General features: G+C 53.5%; 2 protein-coding genes and 1 long non-coding RNA gene across 3 annotated transcripts; 1 reads left to right on the forward strand and 2 right to left on the reverse strand.

Annotated features, from left to right (window-relative positions):
* Positions 1-889: 889 nt before the first annotated feature.
* LOC133145424 (NACHT, LRR and PYD domains-containing protein 12-like) lies at positions 890-5,297 on the reverse strand. The gene is made up of 8 exons (XM_061268942.1): positions 5,222-5,297; positions 4,612-4,882; positions 2,645-4,451; positions 2,405-2,575; positions 2,136-2,306; positions 1,867-2,037; positions 1,598-1,768; positions 890-1,499 (listed from the first exon to the last, which is right to left on the reverse strand). Exons 2-8 carry the CDS (start codon positions 4,865-4,867, stop codon positions 1,322-1,324), a joined length of 2,925 nt encoding a protein of 974 aa, XP_061124926.1. The 5' UTR covers positions 4,868-4,882; positions 5,222-5,297; the 3' UTR covers positions 890-1,321.
* Positions 5,298-10,254: 4,957 nt separating this feature from the next.
* On the reverse strand, positions 10,255-13,648 carry LOC133145649 (NACHT, LRR and PYD domains-containing protein 3-like). The gene is made up of 6 exons (XM_061269295.1): positions 13,341-13,648; positions 11,378-13,178; positions 11,143-11,308; positions 10,869-10,960; positions 10,600-10,770; positions 10,255-10,501 (listed from the first exon to the last, which is right to left on the reverse strand). The coding sequence occupies exons 1-6, from the start codon at positions 13,573-13,575 to the stop codon at positions 10,327-10,329; spliced, it is 2,640 nt and encodes an 879-aa protein (XP_061125279.1). The 5' UTR covers positions 13,576-13,648; the 3' UTR covers positions 10,255-10,326.
* A 5,590-nt stretch (positions 13,649-19,238) lies between these two features.
* LOC133145425 (uncharacterized) lies at positions 19,239-20,549 on the forward strand. Its single transcript, XR_009710907.1, has 3 exons — positions 19,239-19,768; positions 19,864-19,953; positions 20,072-20,549. It is a non-coding gene; the product is annotated as an uncharacterized LOC133145425 (long non-coding RNA).
* Positions 20,550-20,663: the final 114 nt, after the last annotated feature.

A 20,663-nucleotide genomic window follows, 5' to 3' on the forward strand; every position in this document is an offset into this window, starting at 1 on the left:
TTGGGGGGGAGGGGGGGTCATGCCCAGTCAGCATTCGTCCTTGCATTTCTCCCGTTGTCACTCACTCATTACTATTTTTATCCCAGGATTCGTGTGTGTGATCACCTTCCAGGGTGTGTAAACAGACTCCTCTTTGTCCTACGGCTTGACAGTTGGTGACAAGCGGCCCACTGAAACAGAAGCCGGTTGCCACATAAGTCCGTGGGTCATTTGTTGAGAAAAAAAAAAAGAAAACCTCATTCATTCATTAACTTCTAATTCCGACGGCTGAGTCAGAACATCCGGAAAGCCCATAGTGGCGGCTCCTCCTTGATTCCTTTGCAAGAGCGTGTGTGCGCTTTAAAACAAAAATCTTCTTTTGAGCTTCCCCCCGCCCCCCATGCAGGAAAGCCATCTCAGGGTCGGGCCTGCAACACCTGGGGCCGCTGCAAGTAGCCCCGCCTCCAACGGCCCCGGCAAGGAGCTTTGCACCCGCATGGACTGGACGGTAGGCACCTCAAAGTACTTCTTCCCGATCTGACGCTGGCTCCACGTGGAGTAACCGCTGGAGACTCAAAGTGCGGCACCATGTGGCCTCCGCATTGCAAAATGAGTCAAAGCGCTTTGGCTATGTTCTCATCTCCCGTTGACGTTAAAAGCGCCACTCCGTTATCATCTGCACTCGAGCCACAAATCGCCACTCGAAGGCCGCTGGAGCGCTCTCGTGTTCTTTTGTCGCTACGGCCGGTCCAGGAGAAGCGGGATTTTTTTTTTTCTTGCCGGTGTAACAATCCCGTGACGCTTCCTTTCTCCTCATCACGGCTGGCCTTTAGCACGCCGCACGCACACCGGGCGATGTCAATGATGGCTCGTTGTGTCTTCCTTTCACATTCCATGCACGTTCGCCACATTCTCGGTTAATAATACTTCCATACATATCTTTTTATTATTCGGCATTCTTCAATCATCTGAAAGATCAAACCTAGACAAAACCTAAGAGATACAATCAAGCGTTTGGCAATCTTGGCATGCATTGACCACTTACTTCATTATGGCAACATTTGTTATTTCACAGTGCACGACAAATACAAATATATCATCAGATCATCAAGTTATTCTCAAAACATTTCTCATGACCACATAGTCCATCACATCTCGTTAAAAAATGGTGTGTACTAGCTAGAATGAGATGCTTCAAATGTTTCTTTCTGGTGTGACTTTAGGTGCTTTAGTCCATGAGCTGTGAGCACATCTGTTTTTGTAGCTACCCATTTTCTTCAACGCACAAGTGTCGCCGGTCCATTCAGACGAGCGAGCGAGCGCCCTGGAAGATGTTTGGAACCTACCACGTGATCTTCACAATGCACCGAGGATCCATTTGGACCTCTGCCACGACCCGCCTTCCTTCCTCTTCGATGTCATTCCCCCACAGGTTCAGCGCTTGGAGGTGGGAGGGGTTGGACTGGAGAGCCTCGGCCAGCGCCTCGCAGCTTTTCTTGCTCAGCTTGCAGTACCGGAGCCTGAGAAGACAAGAGGGCGGCCGGCTGACATAAGCCCTAGGTTCTTGGGCCGGCTGGCCTTCTGCCGTTCGCTCGACGGGGGTGGAGGAGAGCTTTACATGAGGACTCGCAAGGTGCACTGCGGCTTTGCCAGTCCGGCGGCGAGCGCCTCCAGCCCGTCGTCACACAAGTTGTTCTGGCCGAGATCCAGCTTCCTCAGGCTGCAGGCCGAGCTTAGAACGGAGGCCAGCGCCTCGCAACCTTTCTTGCTCAGCTTGCAGTTCATGAGCCTGAGAAGAAAAGAGGGCGGCCGGCTGACACAAGCCCAAGGTTCTTGGGCCGGCTGGCCTTCTGCCGCTCGCTCGACGGGGGTGGAGGAGAGCCTTACGCGAGGAATTGCAAGGTGCACTGCGGCTTTGCCAGTCCGATGGCGAGCGCCTCCAGCCCGTCGTCACGCAAGTCGTTCCAGCCAAGATCCAGCTCCCTCAGGCTGCAGAGCGAGCTTAGAACGGAGGCCAGCGCCTCGCAGCTTTTCTCGCTCAGCTTGCAGCCACTGAGCCTGAGAAGACAAGAGGGCGGCCGGCTGACACAAGCCCAAGGTTCTTGGGCCGGCTGGCCTTCTGCCGCTCGCTTGACGGGGGTGGAGGAGAGCCTTACCCGAGGACTTGCAAGGTGCAGTGCGGGTTTGCCAGTCCGGCGGCGAGCGCCTCCAGCCCGTCGTCACCCAAGTCGTTGGCGCCGAGATCCAGCTCCCTCAGGCTGCAGGGCGAGCTTAGAACGGAGGCCAGCGCCTTGCAGCTTTTCTCGCTCAGCTTGCACAACCGGAGCCTGAGAAGACAAGAGGGCAGCCGGCTGACACAAGCCCAAGGTCCTTGGGGCGGCTGGCCTTCTGCCACTCGCTGGACGGGGGTGGAGGAGAGCCCTACTTGAGGACTTGCAAGGGGCACTGCGGCTTTGCCAGTCCGGCGGCGAGCGCCTCCAGCCCGTCGTCACCCAAGTTGTTCCAGCCGAGATCCAGCTCCCTCAAGCTGCAGGGTAAGCTTAGAATGGTGGCCAGCGCCTCGCAGCTTTTCTTGCTCAGCTTGCAGTCCCAGAGCCTGAGAAGACAAGAGGGCGGCTGACACATGTGGGCGGCCGGTTCAACGTGCTGGCTCGACGGCACCTACACTGATTTACGAGCACCCTTGACCACCGGCAGCAGCGACAGGAGCCCCTTCTTGGACGGAGCGTAATCGTCAAGGTCAAAGCGGCTCATGGTTTCGTCGCAAGCCTGCAAGAAGAAGAGCAGGGCCGACCACATGCCTGGAGGTACGTTCTCATTGCGGAACCGGAATTTTTTTAGGTACTTTCGGATCATCTTCAGCAGGGAGTCGTCCTTCAGCTCTTTCAGGCAGTAGAACAAGTTGATGTTCTCCTCAAGAGAGTTCTTATCCATCTGTTGCTTGATCAAGCGGACTGTTTCTGCGTTGGTGTGGCTGAAGTTCTCGGGAGCCTCCAGCAACTCGCCCATGAGCTCCTGGTTGCACTGCAAGGAAAGGCCCACCAAGAAGCGGAGGAACAAGTCCAGGTTTCCCTCACTTTCTGAGGCTTTGCGGATGGCCGCCTGGTGGACCCGGACGAGCGACGTCTGCTCGCAATGCATCGGGAGCTCTCCCAGCACGTTCCTGTTGTCCTGGAACAGGCTCATCATCACGTAGAGAGCGGCCAGATATTCCTGGATGCTCAGGTGGATGAACTGAAACATTTTGCTGCGTTGGTATTTCTTGAGCGGGGGTACCTCCTCGAAGACCTCGGTGAAGACTCCCGAGTGTTTTGCGACCTGCAGCTCATCCAAGCCGCTTTCCCGCAAGTCGCTCTCGTAGAAGATCTGTTGCTTTTTCATGAGACCCTCAAAAGCCATCTTGGCCAGCGCTTTGACGTCCTGCATGCTCTTCTGGACGCCTTGCTCCTCGGACTTGCCCAGGTGATAGAGTAGGAACTCTGTGTACATCTCGGTCAGGGTTTCGGGCAGCTTCTTTCCGTGCTGCCGATAATCTCGGAGAACGGTGGCGGTGAGCCAGCAGAAGATGGGGATGTGGCACATGATGAGAATGCTGCGGGACGTTTGGATGTGCTTTATGACGTCCTCCTCGTCATTGGGGAACCTCTTCCTGAAGTAGTCCAGCCTCTGGGAGTCGCTGAAGCCTTTCACCTCGGTTCTGCCGTCCACCAGGCGCGGCGGGATGTCGCGGGCCGCCTGGGGCCGCGTGGTGATCCAAAGCCGGGCGCAGGGAAGCAGGTTCCCCTTGATGAGATGCGCCAGGAGGACTTCCACGGGGAACGCTCGGGTCACATCCAGGCGCTCCTTGCGCTTGTCGCTCAGGTCCAGTTTGAGGCGGCACTCGTCCAAGCCGTCCAGTACAAACAAAATCTTGACGCTGCTGCTTTGGTAGGTGCGCTTGCCCAAATCTTGCAGCCTGACCAAGATGTCCTTCAGCATCTCGATGGCCGCCTTGCTGTCGCACACGAAGTGCTGGATGAGCTCTGCCAGCGAAAAGTGTTTCTCCTCCTCCAAGTTCAACTCGCGGAAGGGCAAGGGAAAGATGAAGTCCACGTCTGTGTTGGTTGTCCCGTTTGCCCAGTCCAGGACAAACTTGCGCACCAAGAAGGTCTTCCCGATGCCCGCGAAGCCCACGGTGACCATGGTGCGAAGGGGCTTCTCGCTTTTGAAGATGTCGCACGGCTCGATGGATTCCTCGTCTTCGCTGCACGTCTCCATCTGAAGGACCTCGTGCTGCTTGTCGGGAAGACCGGCGACGCCGCGGCTAATGTGGAGCTTGGTGTAGACGCTCTCCAGAGCCTCCTGCTGGCTGGACTCCGTGTTGCCCTCGGGAGCCATGCAGTACATGTCCCGCAGGTTCTCTTGCAGCTCCCGCTTGAATTCGCTCATCTGGACCTCTAAGGAGATGCTATCTGAGGGCGCACGGGTGACACCTGAAGGAGATCAAGCGCGTCTTTAAGCCTGGCCGCAAGCGTGCTGCGCCCATGCCGCCACTTCCACTCAAGGAGGCAAGTGAAGGGGGCAAGAGGGGTAGGGCAGCATCGGAGAGCTGCTTTGTGAAAGACCCCCCATCACAAGCCACGCTCACTTTACCTTTGATTTGCGGCACGTGGCTACGCAGCTTCTCGGCCAGTTCGTAGTTGTTGATCTTCTCCAGAATCTTGATGGTCTCCGCCACAGTGTTCTTGCTGTACCTGTTCACCAGCTCTTCGGCGATGTCAGTCCGGTCTGCGTTTTCTTTTTTGCTCTTAGCCAGATCCATATAAAACTTGAACTTCTTGAAGTCGTCGTACCCCAGGTCTTCCAGCGTGTTCAACAGCAGCTCCTTGCTCTCGGCATCCAGAGCCATCTTTCCCCCGTGAAACTGAAAGCAAAAGGTGACCCTTGATTTTCTTGCACAATACCATTCCACACCCAAAGCGCAGAAGGTGGGACTTATTAGGACTTGCTTCCTGGTTCTCGAGGCTGCTCGACACAGACTTTGCTACTGGCTTCGCTTCCTTGTTGTTACGTTCCCTAAAGAAGTAGGGGACCCCCGGGGACCCCTCCTCCGCCAAACTTCAATCAAAGAAAACAACTGACAATATATGGAGAAAGCGTCCGACCATCCGGCCGGTTCACTAAATAACGCCACAAACGGTCACTCTTTTTTAAAAGCAAATCTATGTGTCTATACGGGTCAAACAACAGAAAGCAAACTCACCTCTCCCTCTCCTTCGCGTTGTCTGCTCTCACCGTGTGACCGAGCGAGCGAGTGCCTTCCCAACACAATTGTCGCCGTGGCATCCAAAGGTCAGACCAACGCCCTCTCTGCCCAAGCCCGCCCACTTCATACATAGACAGACATCATCATCGGTTTAAAGTCCGCTTTCCAGGCACCGCTAGGTTGGACTGGATTCTCAATATGGCTTTCTTCCACCGAGGACGGTCCATGGCCATCTCGTGGTTGAGAGTCCTATACTGAGAACATTTTTGGAGCAAAACCTTTGACTCCGGATGCCCTTCCTGACACCAATCCAAGGGGAAATTGATTTTCTGTAGGGGTTGACTCCCTTAGCCCATTCCTCTCCCGAGGAGCCCACTGGGCAGTGGTACTATTTAACCCATAGTTGCGGGCATGTTCGTGGGCACCAGGGCGTGTCCACACACCGGTGGGACTGCGTCCCGCACGTCTAGGGGCCAAACCTCCTCCGAGTCCCTTGTAGTTTAGCCTGGGTCCGTGTTGTTCCCAGTTACCATGTGTCGCCGCGTGGAGGCAGTACATTGGGCTTGCTGTCAGAGAGGCTATGTACTGGCAGGGAGAGACTCTCCCGTTCGCATACTGCTAGCCAGCGGTGAGGGTTGACAGTGAGAAGTGACATGCACTGGGCACTCCACCAACACACTAGACCAGGGGTGGGCAAACGTTTTGACTTGCGGGCCGAATTGGGTTCTAAATTTTGACCGGGGGGCCGAACCAGGAGCAGATGGATGGAGTGTTTGTGTGAAGTAATATAAATGACATGTAAACGTTATTGCATAAAAGGTTTTTACTTTTAGTAGATGCCCAGTCAGCATACAATCCTTGCATTTCTCCCGTTGTCACCCACGAATTACTATATTTTATCCCAGGATTCGTGTGTGTGTGATCACGTTCCAGGGTGTTTAAACAGACCTCCGGCTTGACAGTTGGTGACAGGCGGCCCGCTGAAACCGAAGCCGGTTGCCACATAAGTCCGTGGGTCATTTGTTTAAGAAAAAAAAAATAAAACCTCATTCATTCATTTCTAATTCCGACGGCCGAGTCAGAACATCCGGAAAGCCCATAGTGGCGGTTCCTCCTTGATTCCTTTGCACGTGCGTGTGTGCGCTTTAAAACAAAAATCTTCTTTTGTGCTTCCCCCCGCCCCCCATGCAGGAAAGCCATCTCACGGTCGGGTCTGCAACACCTGGGGCCGCTGTAGGTAGCCCCGCCTCGAACGGCCCCGGCAAGGAGCTTCGCACCCGCATGGACTGGACGGTAGGCACCTCAAAGTACTTCTTCCCGATTTGACGCTGGCTCCACGTGGAGTAACCGCTGGAGACTCAAAGTGCGGCACCATGTGACCTCCGCATTGCAAAATGAGTCAAAGCGCTTTGGCTATGTTTCTTTTTTTGTGACTCATCTTCCGTTGAAGTTAAAAGTGCCACTCCATTATCATCTGCACTCGAGCCACAAATCGCCACTCAAACCCGCTGGAGCGCTCTCGTGTTCTTTTGTCGCTTCGGCCGGTCCAGGAGAAGCGGGATTTTTTTTTTCTCCTGCCGGTGTAACAATCCCGTGACGCTTCCTTTCTCCTCATCACGGCTGGCCTTTAGCACGCCGCACGCACACCGGGCGATGTTGTTGATGGCTCGTTGTGTCTTCTTTTCACATTCCACGCACTTTCGGCACATTCTCGGTTAATAATACTTCCATACATATCTTTTTATTATTCGGCAAGACATTTCCCAGGTGCGTGTGATTACTCTAAACAAGGGCACACAGGAAGGGAGGGGCGAGCACACGGACACAGAAACGATGACACATAACCAAAACAGGGGACGAGGCATGACAGAACCCCCCCCACAAGGGACGGCTCCCGACGTCCCAAAAGTCCAATCCCCCACGACGGCACGCGGGGGGGGCGGGTGGTCAGAGAGCCGCACTCGGGCGGCGACTAGGGGCAGAGAGCCGCACTCGGGAGGCGGCGACTAGGGGTAGGAAGCCGCACTCGGGCGGCGGCGACTAGGGGCAGAGAGCCGCACTCGGGCGGCGGCGACTAGGGAAACAACCTCACTCGGCGGCGACTTGGGGGACAGAACTGCACTCAGCGGAGGTCAGGGGCCCAGGGCCACACTCGCGGCACACACTGGGGGCCTGACGCGCAATCGGCGGCGACTTGGGGGACAGAACTGCACTCAGCGGAGGTCAGGGGCCCAGGGCCACACTCGCGGCACACACTGGGGGCCTGACGCGCAATCGGCGGCGACTTGGGGGACAGAACTGCACTCAGCGGAGGTCAGGGGCCCAGGGCCACACTCGCGGCACACACTGGGGGCCTGACGCGCAATCGGCAGGAACTTGGGGAACAGAACTGCACTCAGCGGAGGTCAGGGGCCCAGGGCCACACTCGCGGCACACACTGGGGGCCTGACGCGCAATCGGCAGGAACTTGGGGAACAGAACTGCACTCAGCGGAGGTCAGGGGCCCAGGGCCACACTCGCGGCACACACTGGGGGCCTGACGCGCAATCGGCAGGAACTTGGGGAACAGAACTGCACTCAGCGGAGGTCAGGGGCCCAGGGCCACACTCGCGGCACACACTGGGGGCCTGACGCGCAATCGGCAGGAACTTGGGGAACAGAACTGCACTCAGCGAAGGTCAGGGGCCCAGGGCCACACTCGCGGCACACGCTGGGGGCCTGACGCGCAATTGGCAGCAACTTTGGGGGACATGAACCGCACTCGGGCGGCGACTTTGGGGGACATGAACCGCACTCGGGCGGCGACTTTGGGGGACATGAACCGCACTCGGGCGGCGACTTGGGGGGACATGAACCGCACTCGGGCGGCGACTTGGGGGACATGAACCGCACTCGGGCGGCGACTTGGGGGACATGAACCGCACTCGGGCGGCGACTTGGGGGACATGAACCGCACTCGGGCGGCGACTTGGGGGACATGAACCGCACTCGGGCGGCAACTTGGGGGACATGAACCGCACTCGGGCGGCGACTTGGGGGACATGAACCGCACTCGGGCGGCGACTTGGGGGACATGAACCGCACTCGGGCGGCGACTTGGGGGACATGAACCGCACTCGGGCGGCGACTTGGGGGACATGAACCGCACTCGGGCGGCGACTTGGGGGACATGAACCGCACTCGGGCGGCGACTTGGGGGACATGAACCGCACTCGGACGGCGACTTGGGGGACATGAACCGCACTCGGGCGGCGACTTGGGGGACATGAACCGCACTCGGGCGGCGACTTGGGGGACATGAACCGCACTCTGGCGGCGACTTGGGGGACATGAACCGCACTCTGGCGGCGACTTGGGGGACATGAACCGCACTCTGGCGGCGACTTGGGGGACATGAACCGCACTCGGGCGGCGACTTGGGGGACATGAACCGCACTCGGGCGGCAACTCAGGGACAGAAAAGCAAACGATGGCAACTCAGGGACAGAACCGCGCTCGGTGGCAACTCGGGGAACGAAACCGTGCTCGGCGGAAACTTGAAAAGTCAGAGCCGCAATTGGTGGCAGTTTGAAGTCCGGCCCGCAATCAGCGGCAATTGGAAGGCGGTGCTGTGCGCAGCGGCAAGAGTTAGCACGCGCTGCAGCAGTGGGGTGGGGGCCATGGACGATCGTGGGTCCGGCGCAGCTGGCTTGAATCTGGCCACGGCCGTAGGTCCTGCAACGCCACCGAAGACCGACTGGATGACGGCCGCTTGATCCACGCCGCCTGGATTTGTGGCGGCCGCAGCGTCCGCGCCGTCGGGACAGGGTCGGGGGTCAGCCGCGGGATCCGCGCCGCCTGGATTTGTGGCGGCCGTAGCATCCGCGCCGACGGGACAGGGTCGGGGTCGGCCGCTGGATCCACGCCGCCTGGATTTGTGGCGGCCGTAGCATCCGCGCCGACGGGACAGGGTCGGGGGTCGGCCGCCGGATCCACGCCGCCTGGATTTGTGGCGGCCGTAGCATCCGCGCCAACGGGGCTTGGCTAAGCTCGGCTTGGCTTTCTTGGGCTTGGCTTGGCTTGGCGTGGCTTTGGCTTGGCTTGGCTTGCGTTTCTTGGGCTTGGCTTGGCTTGCGTTTCTTGGGCTTGGCTTGGCGTTGGTTTCTTGGGCTTGGCTTGGCTTGGCGTTGGTTTCTTGGGCTTGGCTTGGCTTGGCTTTGGTTTCTTGGGCTTGGCATTCTTGGCATGCATTGACCACTTCCTTCATTAAGGCAACCTTTGTTATTTCAAAGTGCATACCAAATACAAATATATCATCAGATCATCAAGTTATTCTCAAAACATTTCTCATGACCACATAGTCCATCACATCTCGTTAAAAAATGTCTACTTCTGTGGTCGTTATTGATTTGGTGTGGACTAGCTAGAATGAGATGCTTCAAATGTTTCTTTCTGGTGTGACTTTAGGTGCTTTAGTCCATGAGCTGTGAGCACATCTGTTTTTGTAGCTACCCATTTTCTTCAACGCACAAGTGTCGCCGGTCCATTCAGACGAGCGAGCGCTCTGGAAGATGTTTGGAACCTACCACTTGATTTCCACACTGCAGCGAGGATCTTTTTGGACCTTTGCCATGACCTGCCTTCCTTCCACTCCGAAGTCATGGACCCACAGCTTCAGCTCTTGGAGGTGGGAGGGGTTAGACCGGAGAGCCTTGGCCAGCGCCTTGCCGCTTTTCTTGCTCAGCTTGCAGTACCGAAGCCTGAGAAGACAAGAGGGCGGCCGGCTGACACAAGCCCAAGGTTCTTGGGCCGGCTGGCCTTATGCCGCTCGCTTGACGGGGGTGGAGGAGAGCCTTACCCGAGGACTTGCAAGGCGCACTGCGGCTTTGCCAGTTCGGCGGCGAGCGCCTCCAGCCCGTCGTCACACAAGTCGTTGGAGGAGAGATCCAGCTCCCTCAGGCTGCAGGGCAAGCTTAGAACAAAGGCCAGCACCTCACAGGTTTTCTTGCTCAGGTTGCAGCGAATGAGCCTGAGAAGACAAGAGAATGGCCGGCTGACACAAGCCCAAGGTTCTTGGGCCGGCTGGCCTTCTGCCGCTCGCTCGACGGGGGTGGAGGAGAGCCTTACTTAAGGCCTTGCAAGGTGCACTGCGGCTTTGCCAGTCCGGCGGCGAGCGCCTCCAGCCCGTCGTCACCCAAGTCGTTGTGGCTGAGATCCAGCTCCCTCAGGCTGCAGGGCGAGCTTAGAACGGAGGCCAGCGCCTGGCAGCTTCTCTTGGTCAGCTTGCACCACTGGAGCCTGAGAAGACAAGAGGGCGGGCGGCTGACACAAGTCCAAGGTTCTTGGGCCGGCTGGCCTTCTGCCGCCCGCTTGACGGGGGTGGAGGAGACCCTTACCCGAAGACTTGCAAGGTGCACTGCGGCTTCGCCAGTCCGGCAGCGACCGCCTCCAGCCCGTCGTTACCCAAGTCGTTGGCGCCGAGATCCAGCTTCCTCAGGCTGCAGGGCAAGCTTAGAACGGAGGCCAGCGCCTCGCAGCTTTTCGTGCTCAATTTGCAGTCCCAGAGCCTGAGAAGACAAGAGGGCGGCCGGCTGACACAAGCCCAAGGTTCTTGGGCCGGCTGGCCTTCTGCCGCTCGCTTGACGGGGGTTGAGGAGAGCCTTACGTGAGGACTTCCAAGGTGCACTGCGACTTTGCCAGTCCGGCGGCGAGCGCCTCCAGCCTGTCGTCACCCAAGTCATTGCTGCTGAGATCCAGCTTCCTCAGGCTGCAGGGCGAGCTTAGAATGGAGGCCAGCGCCTCGCCGCTTTTCTTGCTCAGCTTGCAGTTCCGGAGCCTGAGAAGACAAGAGGGCGGCCGACTGACACAAGCCCAAGGTTCTTGGGCCGGCTGGCCTTCTGCCGCTCGCTCGACGGGGGTGGAGGAGAGCCTTACTCGAGGACTTGCAAGGTGCACTCCGGCTTTGCCAGTCCGGCGGCGAGCGCCTCCAGCCCGTCGTCACGCAAGTCGTTGTGGCTGAGATCCAGCTCCCTCTGGCTGCAGGGCGAGCTTAGAACAGAGGCCAGCGCCTCGCAGCTTTTTTTGCTCAGCTTGCAGTCCCAGAGCCTGAGAAGACAAGAGGGCGGCTGACACATGTGGGTGGCCGGTTCAACGTGCTGGCTCGACGGCACCTACACTGATTTTCGAGAAGCCTTGACCACCGGCAGCAACATCTGGAGCCCCGTCTCGGACGGAGCGTATTTCCAGAGTTTGAAGCAGCTCATGGCAACGTCGGAAGCCAGCAAGAAGAAGACCAGGGCCGACCACATGGCCGGAGGTACGTTCTCACCGTGGAACCGCAATTCTTTTAGGTACTTTTGGATCTGCTCCAGCAGGGACTCGTCCTTCAGCTCTTTCAGGCAGTAGAACAAGTTGATGTTCTCCTCAGGAGAGTTCTTATCTATCTGTTGCTCGATCAAGCGGACTGTTTTTGCGTTGCTGTGGCTGAAGTTCTTGGGAGCCTTCAGCAGCTCGCCCATGAGCTCCTGGTTGCACTGCAAGGAAAGGCCCACCAAGAAGCGGAGGAACAAGTCCAGGTTTCCCTCACTTTTTGAGGCTTTGCGGATGGCCGCCTGGTGGACCCGGACGAGCGACGTCTGCTCGCAATGCATTGGGAGCTCTCCCAGCACGTTCCTGTTGTCCTGGAACAGGCTCATCATCACGTAGAGAGCGGCCAGATATTCCTGGATGCTCAGGTGGATGAACTGAAACATCTTGCTGCATTTGTATTTTTTGAGCGGGGGTACCTCCTCGAAGACCTCGGTGAAGACTCCCGAGTGTTTTGCGACCTGCGGGTCATCCAAGCCGCTTTCCCGCAAGTCGCTCTCGTAGAAGATCTGTTGCTTTTTCATGAGATGCCGAAAAGCCATCTTGGCCAGCCCTTTGACGTACTCCGTGCTCTTCTGGCCGCCTCGGTCCTCGGACCTGCCCAGGTGATAGAGTAGGAACTCTGTGTACATCTCGGTCAGGGTTTCGGGCAGCTCCCAACAGCGTCGGAGAACGGTGGCGGTGAGCCAGCAGAAGAAGGGCAAGTGGCACATGATGAAAATGCTGCGAGACTTTTGGATATGTTTGATGACGTCCTTCTCGTCATTGGGGAACCTCTTCTTGAAGTAGTCCAGCCTCTGGGAGTGGCTGAAACCTTTCACCTCGGTTCGGCCGTCCACCAGGCGCGGCGGGATGTCGCGGGCCGCCTGGGGCCGCGTGGTGATCCAAAGCCGGGCGCAGGGAAGCAGGTTCCCCTTGATGAGATGCGCCAGGAGGACCTCCACGGGGTACGCTCGGGTCACATCCAGGCGCTCCTTGCGCTCGTCGCTCAGGTCCAGTTTGAGGCGGCACTCGTCCAAGCCGTCCAGTACAAACAAAATCTTGACGCTGCTGCTTTGGTAGGTGGGCTTGCCCAAATCTTGCAGCCTGACCAATATGTCCTGCAGCATCTTGATGGCCGCCTTGCTTTCGCACATGAAGTGCTGGATGAGCTCTGCCAGCGAAAAGCTTTTCTCCTCCTCCAAGTTCAACTCGCGGAAGGGCAAGGGAAAGATGAAGTCCACGTCTGTATTGGTTGTCCCGTTGGCCCAGTCCAGGACAAACTTGCGCACCAGGAAGGTCTTCCCGATGCCCGCGAAGCCCACGGTGACCATGGTGCGAAGGGGCTTCTCGCTTTTGAAGATGTCGCACGGCTCGATGGACTCCTCCTCCTCGTCTTGGCCGCGCATCTCCATCTGAAAGACCTCGTGCTGCTTGTCGGGGAGACTGGCGACGCCGCGGCTAATGTGGAGCTTGGTGTAGATGCTCTCCAGAACCTCCTGCTGGCTGTGCTCTGTGTTGCCCTCGGGAGCCTTGCAGTACATGGCCCGCAGGTTCTCTTGCAGCTCCCGCTTGAATTCGCCCATCTGTACCTCTAAGGAGATGCTATCTGAAGGCGCACGGGTGACACCTGAAGGAAATCAAACGCGTCTTTGAGCCTGGCCGTAAGCGTGCTGCGCCCATGTCGCCACTTCCACTCAAGGAGGCAAGTGAAGGGGGCAAGAAGGGTAGGGCAGCATCGGAGAGCTGCTTTGTGGAAAGCCCCCCCCACAAGAAGCCACGCTCACCTCACCTTTGATTTGCAGCTTCTGGGCCAGTTCATAGTTGTTGATCTTCTCCAGAGTCTTGATGGTCTCCGCCACAGCGTTCTTGCTGTACCTGTTCACCAGCTCTTTGGCGATGTAAATCCGGTCTGCGTCTTTTCTCTTAGGCAGATGCATATAAAACTTGAACTTCTTGAAGTCGTCATCCCCCAGGTCTTCCAGCGTTTCCAACAGCAGCTCCTTGCTCTCGGCATCCTGAGCCATCTTTCCCTCGTGAAACTGAAAGCAAAAGGCAAACCTTGATTTTCTTGCACAATACCATTCCACATCCAAAGTGCAGAAGGTGGCCTGATTTCCACCCTTATTAGCACTTGCTTCCTGATTCAAAGTCAAAGTCCCAATGATCGTCACACACACATATGGGTGTGGTGAAATGTGTCCTCTGCATTTAACCCATCCCCATGTGATGTTGATCCATCCCCTGGGGGAGAGGGGAGCAGTGAGCAGCAGCGGTGGCGCGCTCGGGAATCATTTGGTGATCTAACCCCCCAATTCCAACCCTTAATGCTGAGTGCCAATCAGGGAGGCAATGGGTCCCATTTTTAGAGTCTTTGGTATGACCCGGCCGGCCAGGGTTTGAACCCACAACCTTTCAGTCTCAGGGCGGACACTCTACCACTAGGCAGCTGAGTTGTTCTCGAGGCTGCTCAACACAGACTTTGCTACTGGCTTCGCTTCCTTGTCGTTACGTTCCCTAAAGAAATAGCTGACCCCCCCCTCCCCCAAACTTCAATCAAAGAAAACAACTGACAATATATGGAGAAAGCGTCCGACCATCCGGCCGGTTCACTAAATAACGCCACAAACGGTCACTCTTTTTTAAAAGCAAATCTATGTGTCTATACGGGTCAAACAACAGAAAGCAAACTCACCTCTCCCTCTCCTTCGCGTTGTCTGCTCTCACCGTGTGACCGAGCGAGCGAGTGCCTTCCCAACGCAATTGTCGCCGTGGCATCCAAAGGTCAGACCAACGCCCTGTCTGCCCAAGCCCGCCCACTTCATACATAGACAGACATCATCATCGGTTTAAAGTCCACTCTCCAGGCACCGCTGGGTTGGACTGGATTCTCAATATGGCTTTCTTCCACCGGGGACGGTCCATGGCCATCTCGTGGTTGAGAGTCCTATACTGAGAACATTTTTGGAGCAAAACTTTTTACAGCCGGATGCCCTTCCTGACACCAATCCAAGGGGAAATTGATTTTCTGTAGGGGTTGACTCCCTTAGCCCATTCCTCTCCCGAGGAGCCCACTGGGCAGTGGTACTATTTAACCCATAGTTGCGGGCTGGTTCGTGGGCACCAGGGCGTGTCCACACACCGGTGGGACTGCGTGCCGCACGTCTAGGGGCCAAACCTCCTCCGAGTCCCTTGTAGTTTAGCCTGGGTCCGTGTTGTTCCCAGTTACCATGTGTCGCCGCGTTTCTCTCACCTTCTATTTTTAACCTTGCCACCATTTTTTTTTATGTGATCCAGAGGCCAATCAGAATTGCGTCTTTAGACCGCTTTTACATTTTTCACTTGACTTCCGCTCCAAACATTGCATCCCAAGTTTGTGAAAAGGATATTTAAGATGAAGCCATCATATCCAATCAACTTTGCAGCTGCCATCCAACTAAACTGTGCGTGCGTGGCTTGGAGATTGTCTTCTCGTTTTCGGACGTCCCAACCTATTTATCGAGCCTTTTTTTCTAACAAATACATCAGAGAACAACTTTGCCACGGTAGAGATGACTCGCATGTAACGACGACACCCTTTTTGCAATTTTTTCACTCAGTTGTGAATTAAACCCCAGTGAGTTATTTGCTCAATTTGATTGAAATCGATTGAAAAACAAAACAAAAAGTGCCACACGTGCATCTCAAGGCGAATGCACGGTGATAACTTGAACCGCAAAGTCGGACGAGTTGACTCGTTTTAAGCAGGACTGGGATAGAAACACGCAAGACTCGACGTTGGAGCTGTCGGGAGAAGATTTTTTTTTTTTAACCTGGTGACCAAAGAGGTGACTTTCTTGCTGTCCGTTATGACGTGTGTCCCAGTTAGTGTAGGGCGGCGTCACACCAGTGTTGGACCAAGTCAGCTTATATTTTCTAGCTTCAAAAAACTAACACAAGTACTGGTCACAGTTCTGGCAAAACCAATGCCCGGTGTCAGTCAACTTTCATCTCACCAGATTGGAGAGTCCGATCCACAACGGCTTGTTGCCCATTTGCGCTTTCACAAAGTTTTCCTCGTACGAGGTGATGGAGACCAGGTCGCCGCCCTCCCAGAGGCAGTCGTGACGAGCCCCCAGCCAACCGTTGGGGGTCTCCATCTTTTTGTAGCAGTTGGAGCCGTGAGGACGCCATCCATTGGCCGTGTCACATGTTGACTCCTAATCAGATAGTCCGGATGAAACCGTAAACATGCCTTGGTCATTGGTGAAACCCAGAAATTCAGCAAACAGGCAAGAATGCAGTCGTCCTAATTCAGTTTTTGTCAAATTGTGTTACCTGCATGACTGACTCCTCACATTGACAAGACTTTTACAAGGCCTAAAAGAATATAGTCAGAAAAAATCAACAAGGTATCCTTTTTATCACGAGATAATCATCGAGTTTCAGGATGCTGAATAACTTCAAGGACTGTTGCACATGTCGAAGAACGGAGGAAATTCATTTCACTTCAGTTGTGCTACCACTTGGCCAGAGACATATTTTTACTCAAGTACTGCCCACAGGGTGGCGCTACATGTCAACAAATTCCATTCAATTTCACTTCCGCTTTCATTCATCAACGCTAAGGATGTCATTTGCAATCTATGCAAAGGAAGACGTGTTGACAAGTTGCGCCTCTTTTTTTTCATAGTTGTAAAAAAAATAAAATAATTTCCATTTGTGGTGCATCTCTATTCCAACATACGCATGATAGGCTAGCCGCTAGCTCGTCAACATTTTATAAACTAGCTGACAGAAAAAACTTTTAAAATAAACTGGCTTTAGTTGTCTCCCCATTTTATGTCTTTGATGTTTTTTGCATCGGTATAGGAGAGCTACGCCAGGGGGCGCCAAAGCAGCGGGCGCAAAGTCATTTCGAGTCGTCATTTTACGTATTTATTTAAAAGCTGTTTGTTCACGTACGTTCGACGTACACCCCCCCCCCCTCGCTCCCCTTTTACGTCTACTGCCTACACACGCGCCATTGTTTCTCGCAATTATTGTCAGTTTGTTAAAGAGGTATAAAAAAGACTGTTTGCAATCACATGACCCACAAGGTTTAAGAACAAGTCACGTGACGATTTGGGTCAAACGTTTGACCAAATTTGGGTTCAAAACCGGACCGATTATTTTTAGCATTTCACACCCCATTTTTAAACAAAAACAACACCCAAAATGGTAAACCACTCATAATTGGGTCAAATTCACCCCAGTTCCCTAAATTGGTCCAATTTTCAACCGAGCGATGGAGCAGCACTGCCATGATGCAAACCATGCGTCGTTCCAAAGTGATCATGAGTGTACACCAATCGCAAAGCTGGGCATTTTCTTGAATGTAACTAACCTGACGGGCGCTGGCTTGTTTGTGTGTGTGTTAGGTAGGTTTTCTTTTCCCTGCTTCCTCACTGTTCTAGAGAAATATTTCCAACAAGATGCCACTGGCAACAAAGTTTCCACTACATGCCCCATGTGATGCTCAGGTCATCTTAGTTTCATTCAAGGTTATAAACAGATTATTTTGCTGTTACCTGCTGCGTCCACCTGTCACAATTGCCTTGGTCAGTGAGGACATACACTCACTTATCGGAGAGCACCTAACTTCTCTTCTTGCGTCCGCCTCACTTGTACTTGGCACATGCACGATGGCAGTGGGAACAAGCTCATACCAAAAATATACTTTGCACAAACTGGTTGAGAAAAGCAACAAGTATCCATTGGGGAACAAATTGTTCCTCAATAGATTGCAAAGTGATTGAGAAAAGCAACATGTATCCAACAAATGGTTCCTCAATAAATTGCAAAGTATATTTGTGTGTGTGTGTGTGTGTCAGTCAAAATGAGTTAGTGTGCCATATCTTTTGGTTTCAAACAACAAATGGCTGAAAATAATAAATGATAATAATATCATTATAATAATACTACACATTCTCTTGGTATGGCGCCGTGAGTGGCTGCCTCCCAGCAGTGTTCTCTCTTTTCCTCTTTATTTCCTTATTTTCTCCTTTTTCTTTCTGTCTTTTTGTCCATTCGGCGATGCTGGTGCCTTCTACCGCACCTCGGTACCTCTTCGGATCGGATATTTTATTTTATTTATTTTTTCTTCCTGGGACCGGACCGGGATCATCGGTCGAGGCCGGCGTAACTCTACGACGGCTTCCTGCTTATCCGACCAGTGATGACCGGGTCCCTCGCATTGGCCTTGCAGCCGCAACACCTGTGGGGAGTCCGCTCCCTCGTGCTCGTCGGAACCGACGACTTTCGCCATGCTAGCCCCGTGGTGGCCATCTGCACGTCCCCCGACAGGGTGCCCGGGACGCTGCTCACACGTTTGCCTGCTTTGTGATGTTTTCACCGATTCACCACCACGGTCCATTGGGCACCGTTGAACTGGACTGCCCTTACACCTGTCGATGGACCCCGTGGAGGCTATTTTGTGTGTTTTGGGGTGTTCTCTTGTATTGAGGGGTGCTAGGTGGCCGCTGTTGCTTTTTTTTCCTTTGTCTTTTAGCTTTGATTTGCTTTGATGGCTTTTATCTTGTGCACTTTCTGACTTTCTTTGTGGCGCCGTTGTGTGGCAGCCTTGTGAGAGCCTATTGAGTTGCGCTCATGCCATCTGTGTGTTTTTTGTATACCCACTCTGTGGTATGGATACTGCTGGGGCCTGAATTTCCCCACCCCTGGGGATCAATAAATATTCAATCAATCAATCAATCAATCAATAATACATTTCATTCTACTCAATCATATTCACTTACATCAATAGCTTACGTTTGGCTTAAAATAATTCCCCAAGACACAAAGTCAGTAAAGGCTGTTTTTAAAACCTTTTGTGACTATTTCTTCCTAGCTGTTACCTAAAAAGCACTAAAAGGAACAAAAGAACAAAGCTGTTTATTGCCATTTTAATTAATATCACTATAAAGTGACTTATGCCCTCATCAGAGTCACAAAGTGTAGAACAAATAGCAAAGGACTTATTGTGAGATGCAAAAAAAAATGAATACATAACAGAACAATGATTAAGTCTATTGTAATTTTTTTATTTGTCATTTTTCGTGGTTTTGTTCCACATTCTGCGAGCAACATTGCATGCATGGTTTTATTGTCGTTATTGGACATTTTGCATTTTGATCTTATTTATTTTCTAGTACAAATTGGATATTTTGCATCACATGACCACTGTCAGTTTGTTCGGAAATTTGCAATACATTTTTTTAATGAGCCAGTTTGCTTACGGAATCCCGCTGGCAAGTGAAGGCCCACTATGTGCTGAATTGCAACATTAGCCAAAATCCCACACTGTTATTGTCAACACGCTCATATCTTACTGCAGGTTTAATGTAACTATAAATATTTATTTCGTTACATTTGGTAGCTTGACAAATATGAATGTTAAACGGCACTTAGAAGATGTTAGTAAGGCGTTACAATAAACAAAGTTCACTGAAATATATCAACTTTTTAGTGTGAAATGTTAGTGTCAAAAGTACTTTTCTCTTTAAGTGTTCTCAATTTATTATTGCCCCTTTTGCGTAAAAAAAAGTCCGTCTACAAATGTGTACTGTATATGATTATTTTGCGTTATCTTTGAATCGTTGTATGAAGGGTGACGTTCCTCCGCACCACGAGGTGGCAGTAACGTCATAAAGGCGAGCAATACAGTGCATTATGGGAAAAGGCTTTGAATAAAAACGACGTGCTACTGCCTGATAGTCGACGTCGAAGTTACGTACTAACATCGTGTGGTGATATCTTTATAAAACTCCCGGGTTTTTAGCAGAAGACCTCACATTTTTCCTTTTTTCAATCAACAAACTTTTGAAATGTATATCGACTCAATGGAGGTGACCAGTTCTAAACACATGGAGGCCGTACGGTTAACCTTGACGCCCGCAACCAAGCTACGGTGGACTCAGCTTCGCGTGGCCGCCGAGGAGGACGAGGCCTTCGGACAGTGTCGACGCAGCGTCGCCGGTGTCAAGTCGACAAGCACCAGGAAACGAAACGGACGGGATCGTCGTCGAAAGTTGACCAACGGCCCTTACAACGCGGAACCGAGAGAGGAGCGACGAACCGCAAGACGACTTCACCCCGGAGCAATGGCACCGGAGAACACAACGCAGTACTTGATACGCGAGCATGCAGAAAACATGGCGCCCAATTGCGTTAACCCAGAGAACGAAATCCCCGCCTCGCTCGGTACTTCGTCTCTTTACGGCGAAAGCCTTTCACCCGGCAGCGTGTACACAGCGCTGGATTCTGATTATTATGAGAATTGTCTTGCATTCCAACAGAAGGACTTTGAGGAACTATATGGCTCGTGTTGGTAGCACCGGGGACGGAATGACGAAGCAGCAGCAACTTTTCCCCCTCTGTCGGAAAAGGTGTGAATATTGCATTTACACCTTTTGGGATCTCGTGACCGAATCAAACAAAAGTGGTGCTGGCTTGTGTCAAATCATGTCAATGTCGGACGATTTATGGGCTGTATTTGTCTCGCAGTGGGCGCCCAGTAGGGAGTGCTCTTGTCCCTCGCAAAAGCCTCCCCCCGCGCCGGCCCCCCTCGACGAGCGAGCGGAGCAAAAGGGCACCCGAGCTGGCGGTGTGGCCACTGCTTGCAAAGTCAGGTAACCAAGCCACCAAGGGCAGGTATTGTTGCACTACTTTGTCCTTGAATGGTGCCATGCAACCTGTCACACTGTGTGAGCGTTTTCCAGGTCGGCCCTGCCTGCCTGCCTGCCCACCTGGGGACTACAGGCTCTGCTGCGGGGAGACCCAGGAGCTCCTGAGAGGTGACTTTTAGAGTGCAATCGAAGACATTTTATTAAACTCGAGTACGAGAGTCGCGGAATCGGTTTAGATCGGGTTTGTACTGTAAATACACGCGGCGTGGATTTTTGCTACTGAAGATGAATCATGTGTTAATGGAAATTAATCATGTGTGCTGTTCAAAATAAAAGGAAAATATGTAAACTGGAAATTTGTGTTGTATAATGTTGATCTCGTAAGGAACAGTGTTGTCTTGACAATAATATTGGTCAAATAAAAAAAGGCAATCGACAATCACATTAAATTTTTACAAGCGGTGATAAAT

The sequence above is a fragment of the Syngnathus typhle genome, linkage group LG21 (genome assembly GCF_033458585.1).
Source record: "Syngnathus typhle isolate RoL2023-S1 ecotype Sweden linkage group LG21, RoL_Styp_1.0, whole genome shotgun sequence".
In the NCBI taxonomy this organism is placed as follows: domain Eukaryota; kingdom Metazoa; phylum Chordata; class Actinopteri; order Syngnathiformes; family Syngnathidae; genus Syngnathus; species Syngnathus typhle.